At 41.7% G+C, this 17,574-nt stretch overlaps 1 protein-coding gene across 2 annotated transcripts in view; it reads left to right on the forward strand.

Moving 5' to 3' along the window:
* The window catches only part of LOC146805085 (pyruvate dehydrogenase E1 component subunit alpha, mitochondrial-like), a 456,912-nt gene that overhangs the window by 112,256 nt on the left and 327,082 nt on the right, over positions 1 to 17,574 (forward strand). For both annotated transcript variants that reach the window (XM_085622221.1, XM_085622222.1), the window contains exon 2: positions 15,334 to 15,485. In XM_085622221.1, the coding sequence (XP_085478347.1) occupies positions 15,408 to 15,485 (78 nt within the window). In that variant the 5' untranslated portion in view covers positions 15,334 to 15,407. The remainder of the gene's footprint in view (positions 1 to 15,333; positions 15,486 to 17,574) is intronic.

A 17,574-nucleotide genomic window follows, 5' to 3' on the forward strand; every position in this document is an offset into this window, starting at 1 on the left:
TCGCACTTGAGCCCCCACCCTCAATATATATATATATATATATATATATATATATATATATATATATATATTACCTACTGGCGGTTGCCAGTAGGTAGTTATAGTTAGGACCCCTTTTCCATAGGAAATCCGCAACATTCTATTTTGAATAACTTTGGCGCCGGTCGACGAATCCTCGCGAATTTCTCAAAATAGGTGGGGCGCTACGCTCCGCTCCTACCCTGAAAGTCTCGGGGGGATTCGTCAAGCGGGGGCTGAGATAAAAGGGGGGTCCCAAAACGCGTCTTTCCCATGCATTTTTCCATAGGACCTTTAGACAGGGCTACAGCCCGAACGGCTGAACAGAATTACTAGAAATTTGGCAGAGAGGTAGTCCTCAGGTCAAGGAAGTGCCTTTTGTAGGTTTGGTGTAAATCTGTTCAGTAGATTCTGAGAAAATAGCCTTTAAATCAATATATATATCTGAGCCAGCTTACGGTACGCTTACCGTAAGCTTACCGTACGCGTACGGTGGCGTGCGGGAGCGCGATTCTGATTGGCTGTTACATCTAAGTAAACATTCGAATCGGTCGAAACCAGGAAGCGGCGGCCGCCATTTTCTCTCTCGCACTCTGAGGGGGGGGGGCTGTAAATAAAGGCAAAAAACATATAAAGGGGCTGTTTAGACAGCGCCCATGCACATAGCCATGTTAGTTGAGTCCTCAAAGGCCAAAAACGGAAATTTTTTATTTTTTGAAAATTTCGCCGATTACGCTTACCGTACGCGTACGGTGCGCTTACGCTACAAATTTTAATTAAAAAAAAACTCTGTGTGCATGGCATATTATTGTCATCACTTACAAATTAAATTTAACAGATTACCTATCACAAGGAAGCGCATAATATGTCCTCCATGTGCGCACGGTGCGTAACGTGGGCACGCGGTGGCGTAAAGTAACTTAGCATTTAAAAAAACGTACAAATTCACAGAAAAAACCATAGGTTTCACACATGTTATAGTTAGGAATTAGCATTTAAAAAACCTTGCAAATTCACTGAAAAAACCATAGGTTTCAGACATGTTATAGTTAGCGGAAATTTTACTGATAAAAAACCAATGAAATTCCCCCGTTATAGTTAGTGCAGGCAACTATAACTCACGCGACCGCAATCTTCTGCTGATGACATATGTGTCTTTATGAAAAAAAAATATTTCTAATATATGTATAGCTAAAAATTTATGGAAGAAGACATGGGCAAATAAGTGTCTAAATACAGTATTAGCATCAGCAGAGGATTGCGGTCGCGTGAGTTATAGTTGCCTGCACTAACTATAACGGGGGAATTTCATTGGTTTTTTATCAGTAAAATTTCCGCTAACTATAACATGTCTGAAACCTATGGTTTTTTCAGTGAATATATATATATATATATATATATACATATTTATATATATATATATATTTATATATATATATATATATTTTTTTTTTACCTACTGGCAGTCGCCAGTAGGTAGCTATAGTTAGAACCTAGTTACTATAGGAAAATGGCAACATTCCATTTGCAATAACTTTGGTGACGATTGACGAATCTTTGTGAAATTTTCAAAACTATTTCTTTGTTGAGATCAGCTCCTATGTTGAAAGTTTGGGGGTGATTCGTGAAGGGGGGGCCGAGAAAAAGGGGGTCCTAAAACGTGTCTTTTCAATGTTAATTTCCATAGGAAACTTTAGACAGGGCTACAGGTTGAACGGGTGAATGAAATTACCCCAAATTTGGAAGGGAGAAGGGTCTTGGTCTAGAAAGCACGCTTTTGTTCATTTGGTGTAAATCCTTTCAGTAGTTTTTGAGAAATATCAAAATTTACAGATATCGATATTTGGGAATTCTGCCATCTGATTGGCTGAGGCGTAACAAGCACGAGCTTGCTGGTGATTGGCTGCGAGCGGTGCTAGCGGTTACAACTAGGAAGTGTTGGCCACCATTTTGTGATTCCGTTGAAGCTAGTAAGGGGAACAAAGGGAGACAAAAGTGGGAAAGAGGAGGGTAGGAGCGCTGTGAGGTTTGTACGGTGGGTAGGGTGTGCAATAGAGGGAGTGTGAAGCGAATTATTTATCCCTACTTGTGTGAAAGTGCTGTTTTGCCCACTGTGAGAAGGTGCTGAGGTGAGGTGTCAGTACAGTCTGAGATGAAACTGAGCGTCTAAACTGTGAGCTGAGTGCTGTAAAGTGATGTGCTCTGGGCGCTGTAGCATAGTGGGCGCTGTAGTATATCTGTGCAGGTGGTGTTAATATGCGTTTAGAGTATAGCGGGAGTGGGAAGCAAAGTACTTAGTGGAATCGGTATGAAGACTCGGGATGAAACTGTGAGTGTAAGCTGTGAGTTTATTGCTGTGAAGTGATGTGCTGTGGGCGCTGTAGGATACTGGCCGCTGTAGCATACCTGTGTAAGTAGTGTTAGTGTGCCTTTATTCTATATAGGGAGTGTGAAACAAACTACTCATCCCTATTGATCTGAAGAGTCGAATGTAGTGTTTTAGGAAGCAGGAATAATCGTGAAGAATATAATGCAGAATGTTGCAATGCCAGAGAAGGATAATGGTAAAATGAGTTGTGTCTAAGAAAGTGGTTGTGTGTAATAAAGGGATGGAGTTTGAAAATTATATAGAAAGTGTCTTTATTTCAGTGCCATAATTGGACCCACTGGTGCAAGAGCGAAGGTATCCAGCTGATGCAAAGTTGAACCACTTCTGCTGTATTCAAACGTAAGCTCCGGCATCGGTGAATTGTATATTACATGTTACAGTTGCATGTGAAATAAACAATAGCTATTACACTTGAATGACTCTACATTCTATAAAGACAATAAAGTAAGGATACGATTAGTACATGTATCGTTTAACAAAAGAAAGAAATAAAAAAGAAATTGCAAAATGTATTCATCAAACTTTTTATGTACCTTGGCAGTGCTTTTTTGTAACAGAAAATTAACAACAGTAGAATAGTTAGCAATCTGTTGTACAGTAGATTCAATGTGGTGCGTGTCAGAATTGGTACTAGTTCTACCCACATTGGAACTTTGAGGATGAATACAAACATTTCGCTTCTGAGAAGCACATTCGGTACCTTTGTAGTCAAACCGTACATTATTGTCTTCAGCTGTTTCAAAAAAACATTCTTGTGTAGAGAGCTAAGGCACCGAGCTCAGACAAACTCCAATTGCTTCTGCTGTAGTCAAATCGAAGCTCCTGCATCAGTGAATTGCACATTATATGTTACAGTTCTATGTGACCTACAGAATAGCTATTAGACATGAATAAATACATTGTATAATGAAAATAAAGGTAGTTTACGATTACCACACTGTGCCAACCAGTTCCTAAACAAAGTCATCTTTTTACATTTTTATCGTGAGGTTCTGAGCAGAGGCTGACTTTGAGTAAAATTGTGTGAAAGGGCTTTGAGAATAACAGGCAGGCAGAGAGGTGTGTGCACAAAGATGTGGTTTCTAAATGGGTGTCGGGTTTAGGTTAATTTTGGAAGTAAATAGCATATTTGCATAGGCCATACATCACCGATTCCTGGTTAGACTGGAGACATAAGGGGGAATAATGAGGAGAGTTCAAATGTCTGAGTATATTTAGAAAGTTATTATATCAAAGTAGTAGGATTGAAGTGTATTATAAAAAATGTAAAGGAAAAAGTCAAAAAAGATGGAAAAAAATCCATTCAAGAGTAATGTGAGTTTCTTACAAGTCTTGGAGATTCCAGTCCAGAAGTTCTTCAGCTGCTTGAGATGTTCCAAGAGGCTATTGTTGCCATCGTGTGAGAAACTGAAGCGATCCAATTCATATCCTCGAAGGGACAGTAATGTTCCTCAAATGTTGGTGCGGTAATTTGAATGGACAGGCAATCGGCAATGTTGTGAAAGGTCGCACGTTGCAGGAGATCTTTAGCGGCTATGCAGAAATCCCATTGCGCTGCGATTCCTTTTTGCATTGCATTCGCCATTGCTCCGCTGCCAGAACAATCACGTTCATGGTTTTCAAGATACTCCATTACCTGCTGGATATCTGGAGCGATTGTTTTGATTTATTCATTGTAGAGTTCTCTGTAATTTATGTAGTTTTATTTTGTAAAGAGGGAGTGAGAAAAAGCATTGATGGTTGTGTGTGTGAGTACTGCTTTTAATTAACAATGCAGACAGTAGTTTTCACAATTCAGATCGAGTTGCTATTGTACATGATGCCGTCGTGTAGGAGAAGAGATTGCTGTAGTGTGCTCTGTCTGCACCACTCATAAGCATCATTGCAGGCTCCGCACACATTTTCTTTGCTTCGTGTATTGCAAACTGTAGAGCTCAAGTAAATGCTACGTGACTGTGGGCCCTTGCTGACTGCTCTCTCTGGCCTATACTGCAGACTTCAGTGTTCACATTTGACATTGAGTTGGTACTGTAGATGATGCAGTCCTGTAGGAAAAGACATTGCTCCAGTGTGCTCTGTCTGCACTACTCATATGCATCATAGCGGGCTCTGCACATGTTTTTTTTGCTTCGTGTATTGCAAACCGTAGAGCTCAAGTTAATGCCACGTGGCTGTGGGCCCTTGCTGACCGCTCTCTCTGGCCTATACTGCAGACTTCAGTGTCCACATTTGAAATTGAGTCGGTATTATAGATGATGCAGTCCTGCAGGAAAAGACATTGCTCCAGTGCGCTCTGTCTGCACCACTAATATGCATCATTGCAGGCTCCGCACACGTTTTTTTTGCTTCGTGTATTGCAAACTGTAGAGGTCAAATCAATACCACGTGGCTGTGGGCCCTTGCTGACTGCTCTCTCTGGCCTACACTGCAGACAGCAGTGTTCAGAATTCAGGTGGAGTCGCTATTGTAGATTAGGTAGTTCTATAGGAAAAGACATTGCTCCAGTGTACTCTGTCTGCAGCACTCATACGCATCATTGTAGGCTCTGTTCACGTTTTTTTTGCTTTGTGTATTGCAATCTGTGGAAGTCAAGTCAATGCCACGTGGCTGTGGGCTCTTACTGAACGCTCTCTCTGGCCTATACTGCAGACTTCTGTGTCCACATTTGACATTGAGTCGGTATTGTAGATGATGCAGTCCTGTAGGAAAAGATATTGCTCCAGTGTTCTCTGTCTGCACCACTCATATGCATCATTGCAGGCTCTGCACACATTTTGTTTTTAGTTTGTGTATTGCAAACTGTAGAGCTCAAGTGAATGCCATGTGGCTGTGGGCCCTTGTGACCGCTCACTCTGGCCTACACTGCAGACAGCAGTGTTCACAATTGAGATTGAGTCGCTATTGTATATGAGGTAGCCCTATAGGAAAAGACATTGCTCCAGTGTGTACTGTCTGCACCATGCATATGTATCATTGCAGGCTTTGCACACTCTTTTTTGTTGCTTCGCTGACGACAAACTGGGTAGGTGAAGTCTGTGGGTCCTTTGTGCCCGCTCTCTATGGCCTACACTGCAGACAGCAGTGTTCATAATTCAGATTGAGTCGGTATTGCAGATGATGCAGTGTTGATGGCAACAGATATTGCTCCTAGTACGGGCTGTCTACAGCACGCATTATCGGTGTCTGTGCACATGCTGAATGCTTTTGATGTGGTTATGTGAGTGCACTAGAACTGATGGAGCATTTATGATATCATCTTTTTCTGTATTATTTCAGATCTATTGATTGTGTGTCAGTATACCACTAGTTGTTGTTCTTTTACGATGGAATTATTTCTCTATTATTTCACATCTACTGTCCCTACCTTACTGCAGCATAAATTATTGATTATTTTAATATTGAATCTCTGTGTGTGATCCAATGATTACTGTTGTAGTTGATGCTAGCAGCAACCATTGTCCAAAGGCTGGTTTAGACTTACCGCACACATCCAGCACAAACGTCACTGGATATGTCACCATGGTAATAAAAAGGAATCGAGCGTATGTGCCCGTATCCACTTCCACTATCTATCTGTGTCCGTGTGTTCATTATCTATGCATGATACTGTCTCTGGACCCGCACTATATCACGATGTGTTGTGGACAGCGTATTGAACCATGTTACCACCTGTGGTATTGGAGAACATTTCGGTAATGTAACTTTTAGGTTTATGGGTATCATAGGTGGAAGGCTACTTTACAGAGCATGAATATTGATGAAAATGATGGTTGCATGTTGTGTGTAGTGTAAGATATGTGTATATTGCAAAAAGTTTTGAACAAAGCTCTCTAAGCAGAAGAGGTGTGTCTCATGAAATGCAGTACAGATATTGACTAAAGTGGGTGGTGTTTTCGAACTGTTACAATGGAAAATGTTATGAACTAATGAAATTTTTTTTTTTTATGGTTACATGGCAATTGCGCAGCCTGTGCGCAATGAGACCGCACCCGATGTGATTTTGAGAAAATATATTTATTATAATATAAGTTTATTAGAGTTAGAAATATATAACTGTTTAAAATATTTTTAATTATCGCTTGCTCTCATATACACATTAAAGTTTTTTAGATATAGTTTTGAGACAAAAAAATGAGGGAATGGTGTATGCGGCCAGTCATTGTAAGTCTATGACGTAACACAGGGCGTGGCAGCGTGCACTTGTCGCATACGCAACATGCAGCAGGCGCGACCCTATACGTACATGAGGTAATGCGCGGCTTGGTAGTGCGTACCCGTCGCATACCAAAGTAGCAGCTGGCGCGACCTCATATGTACATGTTGTTACGTGGGACACGGTGCCACAAACCCGTCAGATACGAAACTCGCATCATTTAAATGTGGTGGATAGGATTCGCGTGTTGATCGAGCTTGGTAGACTACGGGTACGGGACTGTAGTTTTCTCCAAAAAAAAGAAAAAGATATACATATTTTGTAGGGAAGATATAAAAGATTACATCATTTGTAAAGTTTAAAAAAAAGGATGATAGAGTTGCAAAATATTAAAAAACTATTTGAAAAAATATAGGTTTTATAAATATTAAAATATGAAATTAACATTTAAAAAACCTTCGAAATTCACTGAAAAAACCATAGGTTTTACAGACGTTATAGTTAGGAATTAGCATTTAAAAAACCTTAGAAATTCACTGAAAAACCATAGTCTCAGGGACGTTAGTGTTAGTTGGACATTTGACTCATATAAAACCAGAGAATTTCGCCTGTTATAGTTAGTTGATCTAACTATAACTCGCGCGCCTGCAATGCACTGCTGATGACGTCACATATTACATCACTCATGACATGGTCAGTGACATCACTCATGACATCACTCATGACATCACTGATGACATCTCAAATGACATCTCTGATGACATCACTGATGACATTATCCACGTGATAGTCTGACACACCTCTTCACACTGTAATATAACCTTTGATAGATGCACTCTAAAATAAAGACTACCGTTTTGAAGAGCATAGACACACCAATACCAGATACTAGATATCCATTGACTGATTCCTATCTATATATTGTGAGCCAGATATACACTGATACAGTCACTCATACATGGTGTCACTCATCATTACATCAGTATAATATCCACTCATACACGTATATATACATTTACACAGTGCTACTGATCCATAGAGTTACTCACACATCTATTCAGTCATGCCAAAAATCAATCATACACCCATGTACTCACCTATGCAGATATACACAACACCTGCCTTTTTTATACACACATCACTTTCCTTATTTATATAGATACTATCACATACTTACTCTCTTATACAATCACTAATATATGTACACATTCGTGTATGTAGACACTCTTGCAATCACTGTCTTTCACGTAGTTTATTATACACCCCAACACTCATATATAGTGTGTAAAAACATATATAGTTACTCACATATATACAACTGAGACATCAATTCACTAATCAACACACCTGTTCACACAGTCAGCTATCTACACAACCCTTCTGAGATGCACTTTTGAATCTATAGAACCAGTGAATCAGCCATTTAGACATGTATGCACAGAGTCAGACACCACCCACACACCCACATAGACAGTCAGACCCCCATACAGATACTCATACAATCAATGAAAAACACATATACACACTGACATAGCTACTCACCAAGCCATGCACCTGCTTACACACCAAGTGAGAGACTAAGAGAGACACTCACACAGTCTAGTCACTAATCTATGCATTCAGTAACATACATTCAATCAGTGACTTAGAGTCAGTCATGCATCTACTAAATATTGTATTCAGGCACTTTTACATTGACTTATTCTTGAACAGGCCTTGGCAAAGATATATATGAAAAATATTTAAACTTTACAGAAACACACATTCCGTAATCTTTCCTACTGACTGTACTATCATGGTTGTGTCCACTGTCCACTTCACTCAATAGACCATTAGTGTATGTTGACATATACATGTCTGTGCTCTGCATACTCAAGTCTGTCCGGCACATCCCCTCAAGAGTTTGCATTGTATACTTTTATAATTGAGAATTACTTGCCACCTTCGCACATACTTTGCTCCCATCTCTCCCCGCATTCTGCATTGTGTGGCAGAGGTGCCATGCCATGTTTGCTTTGTGTACATGGCTAGCCACGGTTCCCGCAGTACGTAGTGTTGTTGTGTCTACTAGGTGTACATGTTGTTTGTCATGTTGTATGTGATCATATGAAGTAGCGCTATTATTATTATTTGGAGGAGATGTCTTCATATTCCTCTGCATCAAGAACGTGCCATTAAAAGTTGCAGGAAACGCACCCGTGTCACTTTGGTAAGTTGAGCTGTCCATCAGCTTGGAAAATGTTGGGAACACCTTTGCATACTACTAACATAAAGGTGGGGCAAACAGGTGGTACATGTAGGTGGTTTTGCGCATGTGCATTTTCAGCAGTAATTTAAAGGGAGAACCATGGACTCTGCTCTCAGACCAGGAGATGACAAAAAGAACCCACATGTCTTGGACATTCACTACAGAAGAGATTTCACTGAAAGAAATCAATGGTGCAGCCACCTTCATCAAGGATTTCGGATCAATTTTAAAGTGGAATTGTAGAGCAAAAACACTTACTTTGCCTTGGCCAAGTGTAAAAAGTTAGGATGATTTATCCTCTACAGAAGTGGGGCTTCAACTAGGGCACATGCTATGTTTATATTTGAAATGGCTTCCCTTTGAAGTTTAATTTCTATGGAAAGAGCATCAGGGCCAGAAGATAACTGAGCCTGTGTATTTATCCAAAAAGAGCCCATAGTTTTGCACAAAATGTCTACCCAACTGGAATTCTTTCTACTGGTGAATTAGTAAGTGCTACCTTGTTGGAGTGAATGTCTAGTGCATGTTCTATACTACACCTGTGTAAAGGACTACAAGGTAATATCTCCAGCAACCTTGTGCACATGTAATGTTGGCAATATGATTTTTCCTCATGTGTCTTCATACAGAATTCAAGAACTCAAGAATTTTATTTAGTTTGATTTAGTCCTCTACTGAGTACAACAAATTATGAGAGATACATTCTATTAAAACAATGACAATATTACTACATCAAAACAGTTTTAAAAAGCTCTTTAAATATGTATACAAATTATGGTAAACAAATTAATCAGGAGATGATTTAAAAAGCCTTATAAGACCTTGTACTGTAAATATATTGAATCTAGTACGGATAGGGTTTATACACTGGCATCTAGCTTCGACCATTGTTGGATTTGGACATTTGAACAATGCATGTGGTAAGTCTTGCACTCCTCCGACACACTAATCACAAATGCTGGTTGTATTTTCACAGTAGTTCCATTTAGATGTGAAAGCTTTTAACGGTAAAACCCCTAGCCACAATAGAATTCAAAAAGCCGGACCCTGTGAGCTAAGGTAAAATGAATATAGTGTTGTTGCGATATGTATTCTACTGCTTCTGCATATTGTGCATAATGTTTTAGTTGAGAGCAGTGTTTAACATCAAGATCGTAGCTTAATTTCGGGGTCAGGTATTTTAAGAAAAGCCTCAAGTGTGCGGGTGTCCAGGATTTCAAAAGTGCTAAAGTGCAGTTCGAGAGATAAAGTGCTGTGTTTAGATTCTGGTTAAAAGTATATTGTGATGATTTATTCCTAAAGATCTCCATTTTTAATATACACCTTAAGGAACCTTGTTCGGCATGAAGGAGATTATAAGCCCATCTTATAATGTTAGAGATGGCTCTTGCATGAGTGCTAACTAAGGATTGCTCAAGGCGTAAAACTTGGGCTGGAGCTGCTTGGTTGGTTTTTATCAGTTTACGAAGGATATTCCCTTCTTTTATTTTTACTATATGCAACTTGGTAGTTGGAATATATTCCAAGGCACTTGGTTAAATAGAAGCAATTTTCCAACTATAAACTTCTAAAAGGAAGTGAACATGTTTATTCCCGGAGGCAGAATATAAATGTTGCAGTGCGCCAACATGGGCTTATGCTTTGCTCCAATATGCTGCATATGGGAGGAGGATTGTAATGTTTGTGTAAAAATTCACCCCAGGTAAGTGTATTCGTTGACCACCTCAATGGGTTTGCCCCCTAGTGTCCAGTTAAAACTAGTGAATTGCTTTCTTCCTCTAAAAGGAACTACTTTTGTTTTAGATATATTTGGCACAAAACAATTTTTCTCTGTGTAACTGGTGAGTGCATGTAGATTTCTTTGTAGGCCGATTGATGTGAGATCTAACATAGCCACATCGTTGGAATACATCAAAATGTGTATATTACTGGATGATAATTTTGGGGGAAAATTGTTAATTTTTAAAAAGCAATCCGGGAGGTCACATATATACAGAGAAAATAAAAGGGGTACTAAAAGACAACCTTGCTTCAGTCCATTAGATGTAACTATTGGTCGAGTAAATCCCTTCTCTCTCCCCAAGTGTATTCTACACCATGTTGCGGTGTGTAGCGAAATTATTATCTTAAGAAGTTTGCTAATTTTTCAAGCTTCTTCCAGAGTGTGGGTCTATGAACTCTGTCAAAGGCGGTTGTAAAGTCGACAAATACACAATAGACAACCTGCTATTTTAACACTACATATTTGTCGATGATCATCTGCAGAGCCGCAATGATGTCAGTTATGCAGTGTTTTGGGCGGAAACCAGCTTGACTCTTAGGGATCACTCCACTTGAAAAGTCAATGCCTTCAGATGTTCCAGGACACTGGCCATGAAGATCTTCCCAATGGCGTGCAGCAAGGCGATTTGTCAATAATTAGTAGGAAATGTCCTGGATCCTTTTTTTGAAATTGGAATCACAATACTCCCCCATCATGACTTTGGAATTTCCCCAGTGGCATAACAATGGGAATATAGGGGGGGCTAAGAACTTGCGTCAATCTTCAGGGTTACTTTGGAGAACTTTGTACGGGATCCTGTTGGGTCCCATTACTGAGGTAGATCTAGTGTTCTTTATACAGTGCATTATTTGTTGGGCTGTTGAGGCTAGAATATCTTGGTTATTTTTTTCTTTCCAACCAGTAACTTTGTTCAGATTTTTCCCACTCCCATGATGAAACTGGAGAAGCGTGCAGAGTTTCCTTTTTCCTGTTTCTTTAGCAAATAAGCTCCAAAACGCCTTTCTATTTTTTTGTTTGACAGCTAGTTGGATATCGATCCAGTTTCATACAGAAATCAGTGACAAAATGAAATCTCATGTAGAGAAGACGACGAGTATACAGACAAAGAGTTGAATCTCCACCAAACAAGGGTACTTCCTCTTAATTATATAAAGTAAGAGCTTCTTTTTTTGGTGGAGATGTCCTCATATTCCTCTGCATCAAGAACGCACCATCAATATCGTCGGGAAACGCGCTCGGACACTTTGGTAAGCTGAGCTGTCCATCCTCATGGAAAATGGCAGAAACACTGGGGTAGATTTACAAGAAAGTGACTCAGTGCGTGCAGCAAGCCATTTAGCTGGGCTGCAGTGAGTCACTTTCAAAGCACAGGGATGCGACATATTTACAACAATATGTCACATCTCTGTGCTTCCCCCTGCGCTGGCGTACAAACTGCTGCCATGCGCCGGCGCAGGCATCCTTGCACCATGGTGCAAGGATGCCTGCATCGTGGGGAGAGTGTTTTTGTTCAGGAAGGGTTCCCTTTCTGCACAAAAACAATCTGAAATGCCGTTTTTTAACTTCTATGTGTGCTGCATTAGCACACATAGAAGTTGAAAAACTTAATTGTTTCAATGATTGTTTATATGCAGGAAGGGACGCCTTCCTGTACATAAACAATCATTAGAGGTGATTTCCTCTTTCTATGTGTTCTGCAGAATGCGGCACGCATAGAAAGAGGGAAAAAAATTAGGATACATTAATCCAATTCTCCTCGTTGCGCCTCCCTACGCCTCCCCTGGGGAGGCATAGCATTCACACGCATTTCCAGATATACGATTCCTCGAAAATCTGGAAATGTGTCTGGTTCCATGGGTGTTGTGTGGGAACAATCACAGCAACAACCATGGAACACCCCTTTCACACAAAGTGCTGCGTGCAAAGGGGCCATATTTACAAAGACAGGAAAATTCATGCATGGTCGCTTTTCCTGTCCTTGTAAATATGGAGCAGTAAAATGTGCCACCGGTACGTCACAAAAAGTGATGCACCAGTGACGCAAGGTGCTTGTAAATGTGCCCCACTGCTTTTTTTTTTATGGAGAGGGTGGTCCCCCTCCACGAGTCTAATGTGGCCCAGGGACCCAATCTATTTTTAAAATAGGTGGTTGCCCACCCTAGACACCCACAAAGAAGACATTGGGGGACACGGGGGAAGCTCCAGGGCATGCCACAGGAGCCGACATTGCTCCCACCTGTAGGGAGCAGCTATTTATGCTGCTCCATCCAGGCAGGAGTAGTATCTTGTTCTGTTTTTCTGCCTTCATCAGTGCAGGGAAACAGAGTACAAGTGTGCTCCCAGCTGGTGGGAGCATTTTTAAAGCTCCCACCCACTATGAGGAGACTTTCAGCTTGCTTCTGTTTTGTGGAAGCATTTTTTTATCCTGTTTGATGGGACCAAGCATAGGTTTCTCTCCTCACGCCGGTGCAGGCAGAAAAGCCACTGTGTCCTGGGGTGGACTCCCCAGAAAACAGAAAATATACTAGCCCCAGGGGCAGTGGCTGCTCCTCCGCAATGGCAGAGTAGATTTGCCCCACTGCCTGGCTCAGAGCGAGCAAACTAAAAATAAAACAATGTTCTTGCATCATTTTATTTTGCTTTTGCCAGCTCTGAGCCAGCACTGCAGGGAGGGCTGGAGCTGAGGCATTTGAGGGGAGAGGAGGAGTGCCACGTGTACTTCCTAAGTGCTCATGTGTGTTGGCTGGCCATCTCAAGCCGACCCAAACACACATGCACACTTAGGTTTTCTCCAGCCCAACTGCAGTGAGCAGCCAAGCTGGAGAAACCCCACAGACTCCCTGACCTGAGTGGAGCGTCTTTCTAGCCTGCTAAGGCTATTTGATGGGAGTCTGTCCCAGGAGTTGCTGGGACCAGGCAGGAAGAGGAGCGGTGGAGGTACGCTGGAAGTGGCCGGTGGATAAAGGTAAGATTTATTTTATTTAAATATTGTATTTCTAACCCCCGCCCTTGCGCAACTCCTCCTACGCGACCCCTCCTCAATTCCCTCTACCCGCCGCACCACCATTTGTTTATGGCAGTGGCCACTGCCCAGGCGATGGGGATCCCTTGGGCCTTTAAAGGCTCTGGGAGATGGGCTGCATGGTCCCCCTCAACCTTTTAAACACTTTGGTCCCTGGGGGATGGGATTCCCAGGGCCGAATGCTCCTTAGGGAGGGGTGCCCCATCCTCTTAATAAAGTAATGGGACCCGGGGCTGAAGATGCCTCATGGAGGGGGAAGCGTGCTCCCCTACCCTTATAAAATAGATTGGGCCCTGGGAAATCGTTTCCCTGTGGTGAAACTGTCTGGGGGTTGGAGGCAGCGCACCCCCTTCCCCTTAAATAATCTAACCGGCACCAGGTATGGGGTCCCGGGCCCAAAATAGGCAAGGGGAGGTGGGCTCTGCCCACGCCTCCTCTCCATATATGCTCAAAATAATGCTTTTGCCTCAGTCCTACAGTAATCCTGCGGGAGGCGGCAACAACTGCAGATTCATTGCCTGCAGGTTTTAGCAGGGCCTCCTTCTTCCTGGACTGAGCAAATCATCAATTCATTGGTTTGATCCTTCTCAATGGCAGCCGTCACAGCTCGCGGGTTCCGGGGTGGTCGTGGGGGGTGTAGGCAGGTGCGGGGGAATGTGGGGAGGGGAGAGCACGGGTCACAATAAGAAACAAAATCACTTACCTTCCTGCCTGGTCCTGCGCATCTCTGCTCCTGATCTCATCTTCCAGGAACTGGAAGCATCCAGCACATAGGCTCCCCTGGACCAATCATAACAATGCAGCATTGTGATTGGTCCAGGGTCTGTAGGGGTTGGCATGTTCTCCATGCAGGCTGTAATGCAGCCTGCATGAAGAACAGGGAAAATGCACCTGACTGTTTTGTGCGGCCCAAGAGGGCCGAACAAACAGTAATTGCGCATTTACGAGGGTTGTACCCTCCTCCACTACTCTTCAGCCCCGCCCACTCACGCAAGCTGCAGCAGCAAGAGGACAAAATAAAATAATAACATTACGTCATTATCATTTTCTTTTTTCCTTTCTTTTCCTGAATGAAGGCAGTGGTGCGACGCTCTTCCACCTTAGTGGAGAAGCCGTCACTGGTCCTTCCTGGTTGAATCAAAGCTATGATGAGATCTACTCTAGGTCACAGGTCCAGGCATGGCATCTGAGTTGCTTTAAGATGCTTTCATGCAGCAGCAGCGGGTGGGTCCGATCAGGTGTATTTCTGGTGAGCACCTCAGCAGGTGCACAATCACTCTGGCACAAAGTGGAAAGTGCCTTGAGGCAGCATTTCACTTCCAGTAGCTTAGTCAGCACAGGCACACATTTGTGTAAGTTCCATAGGGCTTCCCATGATACACGTCCATTCAGGCACACTTGGGCTTGTGCCACAGGCTTAAATGGGTTTCGTCTTCAGTGGTGCGGAAAAAAAACGAGTGAAGCAACTTCAAACTTTGTTTGCAGCTAGGATAGGTTTTGGGAAAAATGTGCTCAGCATTTGGAACATTTCTTAAAATTTGTAATGCAACATTTCTTCTCAATATTAATTATGTACAAAATGTTGGTAGTATGTATAGTAATTTTTCTGTGTTTAAATCTTTGGATAATTGCGTGGAAATCATTCATTTATTATTTGTTGTTGTTATAGTCTCTCTGTTGAAAATTAAATAAAAAAATGTATTTTTGTGCTCTCTTTGAGGACAAGCCAAGGAAGGAGAGCAGCTGCATCTGTGCTGGGTGCCTGAAGCTCCTGGTGTCTATCTGTTGCTTTTGATGCCAAAGATGTTGGTCTTGCTCACTCGAGTGCTGGCTCAACACCCTGCAAATGTCAGAAGCATCCTTAACCCAAAGGTGAGCTGTGCAAAGTCTAAGGCTTTGATCAATCTGTTTTTTATATTTCCTAGATGACGATTATATATGTCAACTACCTCTACTAAACCCCTTTCTCCATCTATGGTGTTTCTGTGAGTTTTTTCTCACAGTATCTTTTGGAATGATAGAGCTTTATTTAAGATAACCAGAACTGGGAATGTCTAATATATTTTCTTTTATTTGTTTCACTGTGAACTCCAGTCAGCTTAGTGATTTCCAAAGCGGAGCTGAAGTATGACATTTTCCATTAGATCCATGGATGTCCCTGTTCCTAGCATTCTAAATGTAATGGGTCAGGGATGCTTTATGATGCTGGCATACATTTGTGAAGGAGTTTTCTCATGGTATATGCTATTATAGAGTTAACTGCTTACATTTGTAAAGCTTGTTGTTACCCTTGGATGTTTTGGACTCTCAGACCTTACCTTCTTCCCCAACCTTCATCGTCCCAGTCTTTACCGGTAGAGTTCTTCTCCCGTTTCCCAAATGCTAACCAGCAAACATAAGAAAATATAAAAATGGCCGTCTGGTACTTCCTGTTGCATAGCATAATAGTGGTTTGGGTCTAAATTGCTCCCTGTTCTTTTTCTTGGTGGATGCAACAAGACATACAGAGGTATACCAACAATCAAATTGCTTTGCATGTCAATGTTATATTTTCCTGCTATAGAGGACCATTTATATTAATTTTTATTGTGTGTTCCCGTTTCCATTGATGTGAGCATATCGTGTCTAAAAAAACCACTGGGGGATTGAGCGGCCGTGAAGAACATGCTAAAGCGGCAAGGCTAAAACACAGATGAGAGACACGCTTTAGTGGTCTAAACACCCTGCAGTTAAGTCTTCCTTACCTGCAAAGTCACAGGCGTATGATGGTGGATCCTGAAGCATTTTTATATCTAAGACCCTCATTTGAAATGAAACTTGATTGCTAGCCAACCACTATTTGAGGAAGTACATCTTACTTCTGTTTGCATGCTGAGCAGAGGAGGCAATGGTAGCTATGAAAAGAAAACAAACAGAGCCTTCTTTATAGGAGGAGGAGGATAAGGAAAAGGCAGGTACAGCACCATTGGAGCAGGACACAATCTCTTTAGCTGCTGTACATAAGAAGATTGAGAATGCTCTTGAGGTGGCATTTGCAGCCATAGAAAGAGCTCCTTCTCCAAAAGTGCCCCAAGTATTTGCAGAAACTAATAATAATACAAAAGACTCAGTTGACAACGAGGAAATCAAGGGGCATTATGTTTAGAGACAGTAACTGTCAGAATTGCTTTAACATTTGAGAGAAAACATGTGTGGGCCCTAGCAAAGCAACAGCCACAATCCTTTGTACGGTGAACCAGGAAAAAGTCACTAAATTAACCTGTGCTTAATCCTGGGCAGCTTCGCACAAAAAGTAGTGAGGCTTAACTTAGAGGCAATGTGTAAAGTGTTTATGCAACACAAAAACAGTAATAATGTGAAAACGCAACACAAGGAAAATCCCAAAACAATTTAGAAAAATAGAGTAAATGTAAATAAATTATGTGTCATCAAAATGACAAAAATCTAATTCCTAGAACCGGAGTTATGAGTTTTTAAAGTTTTAAGTGAAATCCAGTGCCTAAAAGTTTAAAGCACGAACCTCGGACATCTAGTTGTGGAAGACTGGGTCAAAGTCAAAAGTTAAGGTCCACCACAATGGAGCGCGGTTCTGATACAAGAAGTAAATTGAGCCCGGTCACCGCTTACCTTTAAAAAAATTTGAAATGAAAATTTTGAGACAGAAGTTCAGCAGGGCAAGGCTGGTCCCAATCACCTCCTGGTTCTCAGGGAACGTTTTGGTCAAATTTCCTCAGTTTTGGAAAATGGCCATCTGGACACCTTTAGCATCACAACTAGGGATCAGGAGTGGATGGAGACCTCTTGGGGGATCAGGACTCACTCAGGCTAGGTCCAGGTGCGGGTTCAAGATGGTGGGAGCCTGCTATGTCCCTGTGACTACCAACAGGAGGCCAGTAAACAGGCCCTTGGAGTCAAGTTCTGTCAATCCTGGGTGCAGATCACAATGCAAGGCTCAATAGCA

This window comes from Triturus cristatus, chromosome 8 (assembly GCF_964204655.1).
Source record: "Triturus cristatus chromosome 8, aTriCri1.1, whole genome shotgun sequence".
NCBI lineage: Eukaryota > Metazoa > Chordata > Amphibia > Caudata > Salamandridae > Triturus > Triturus cristatus.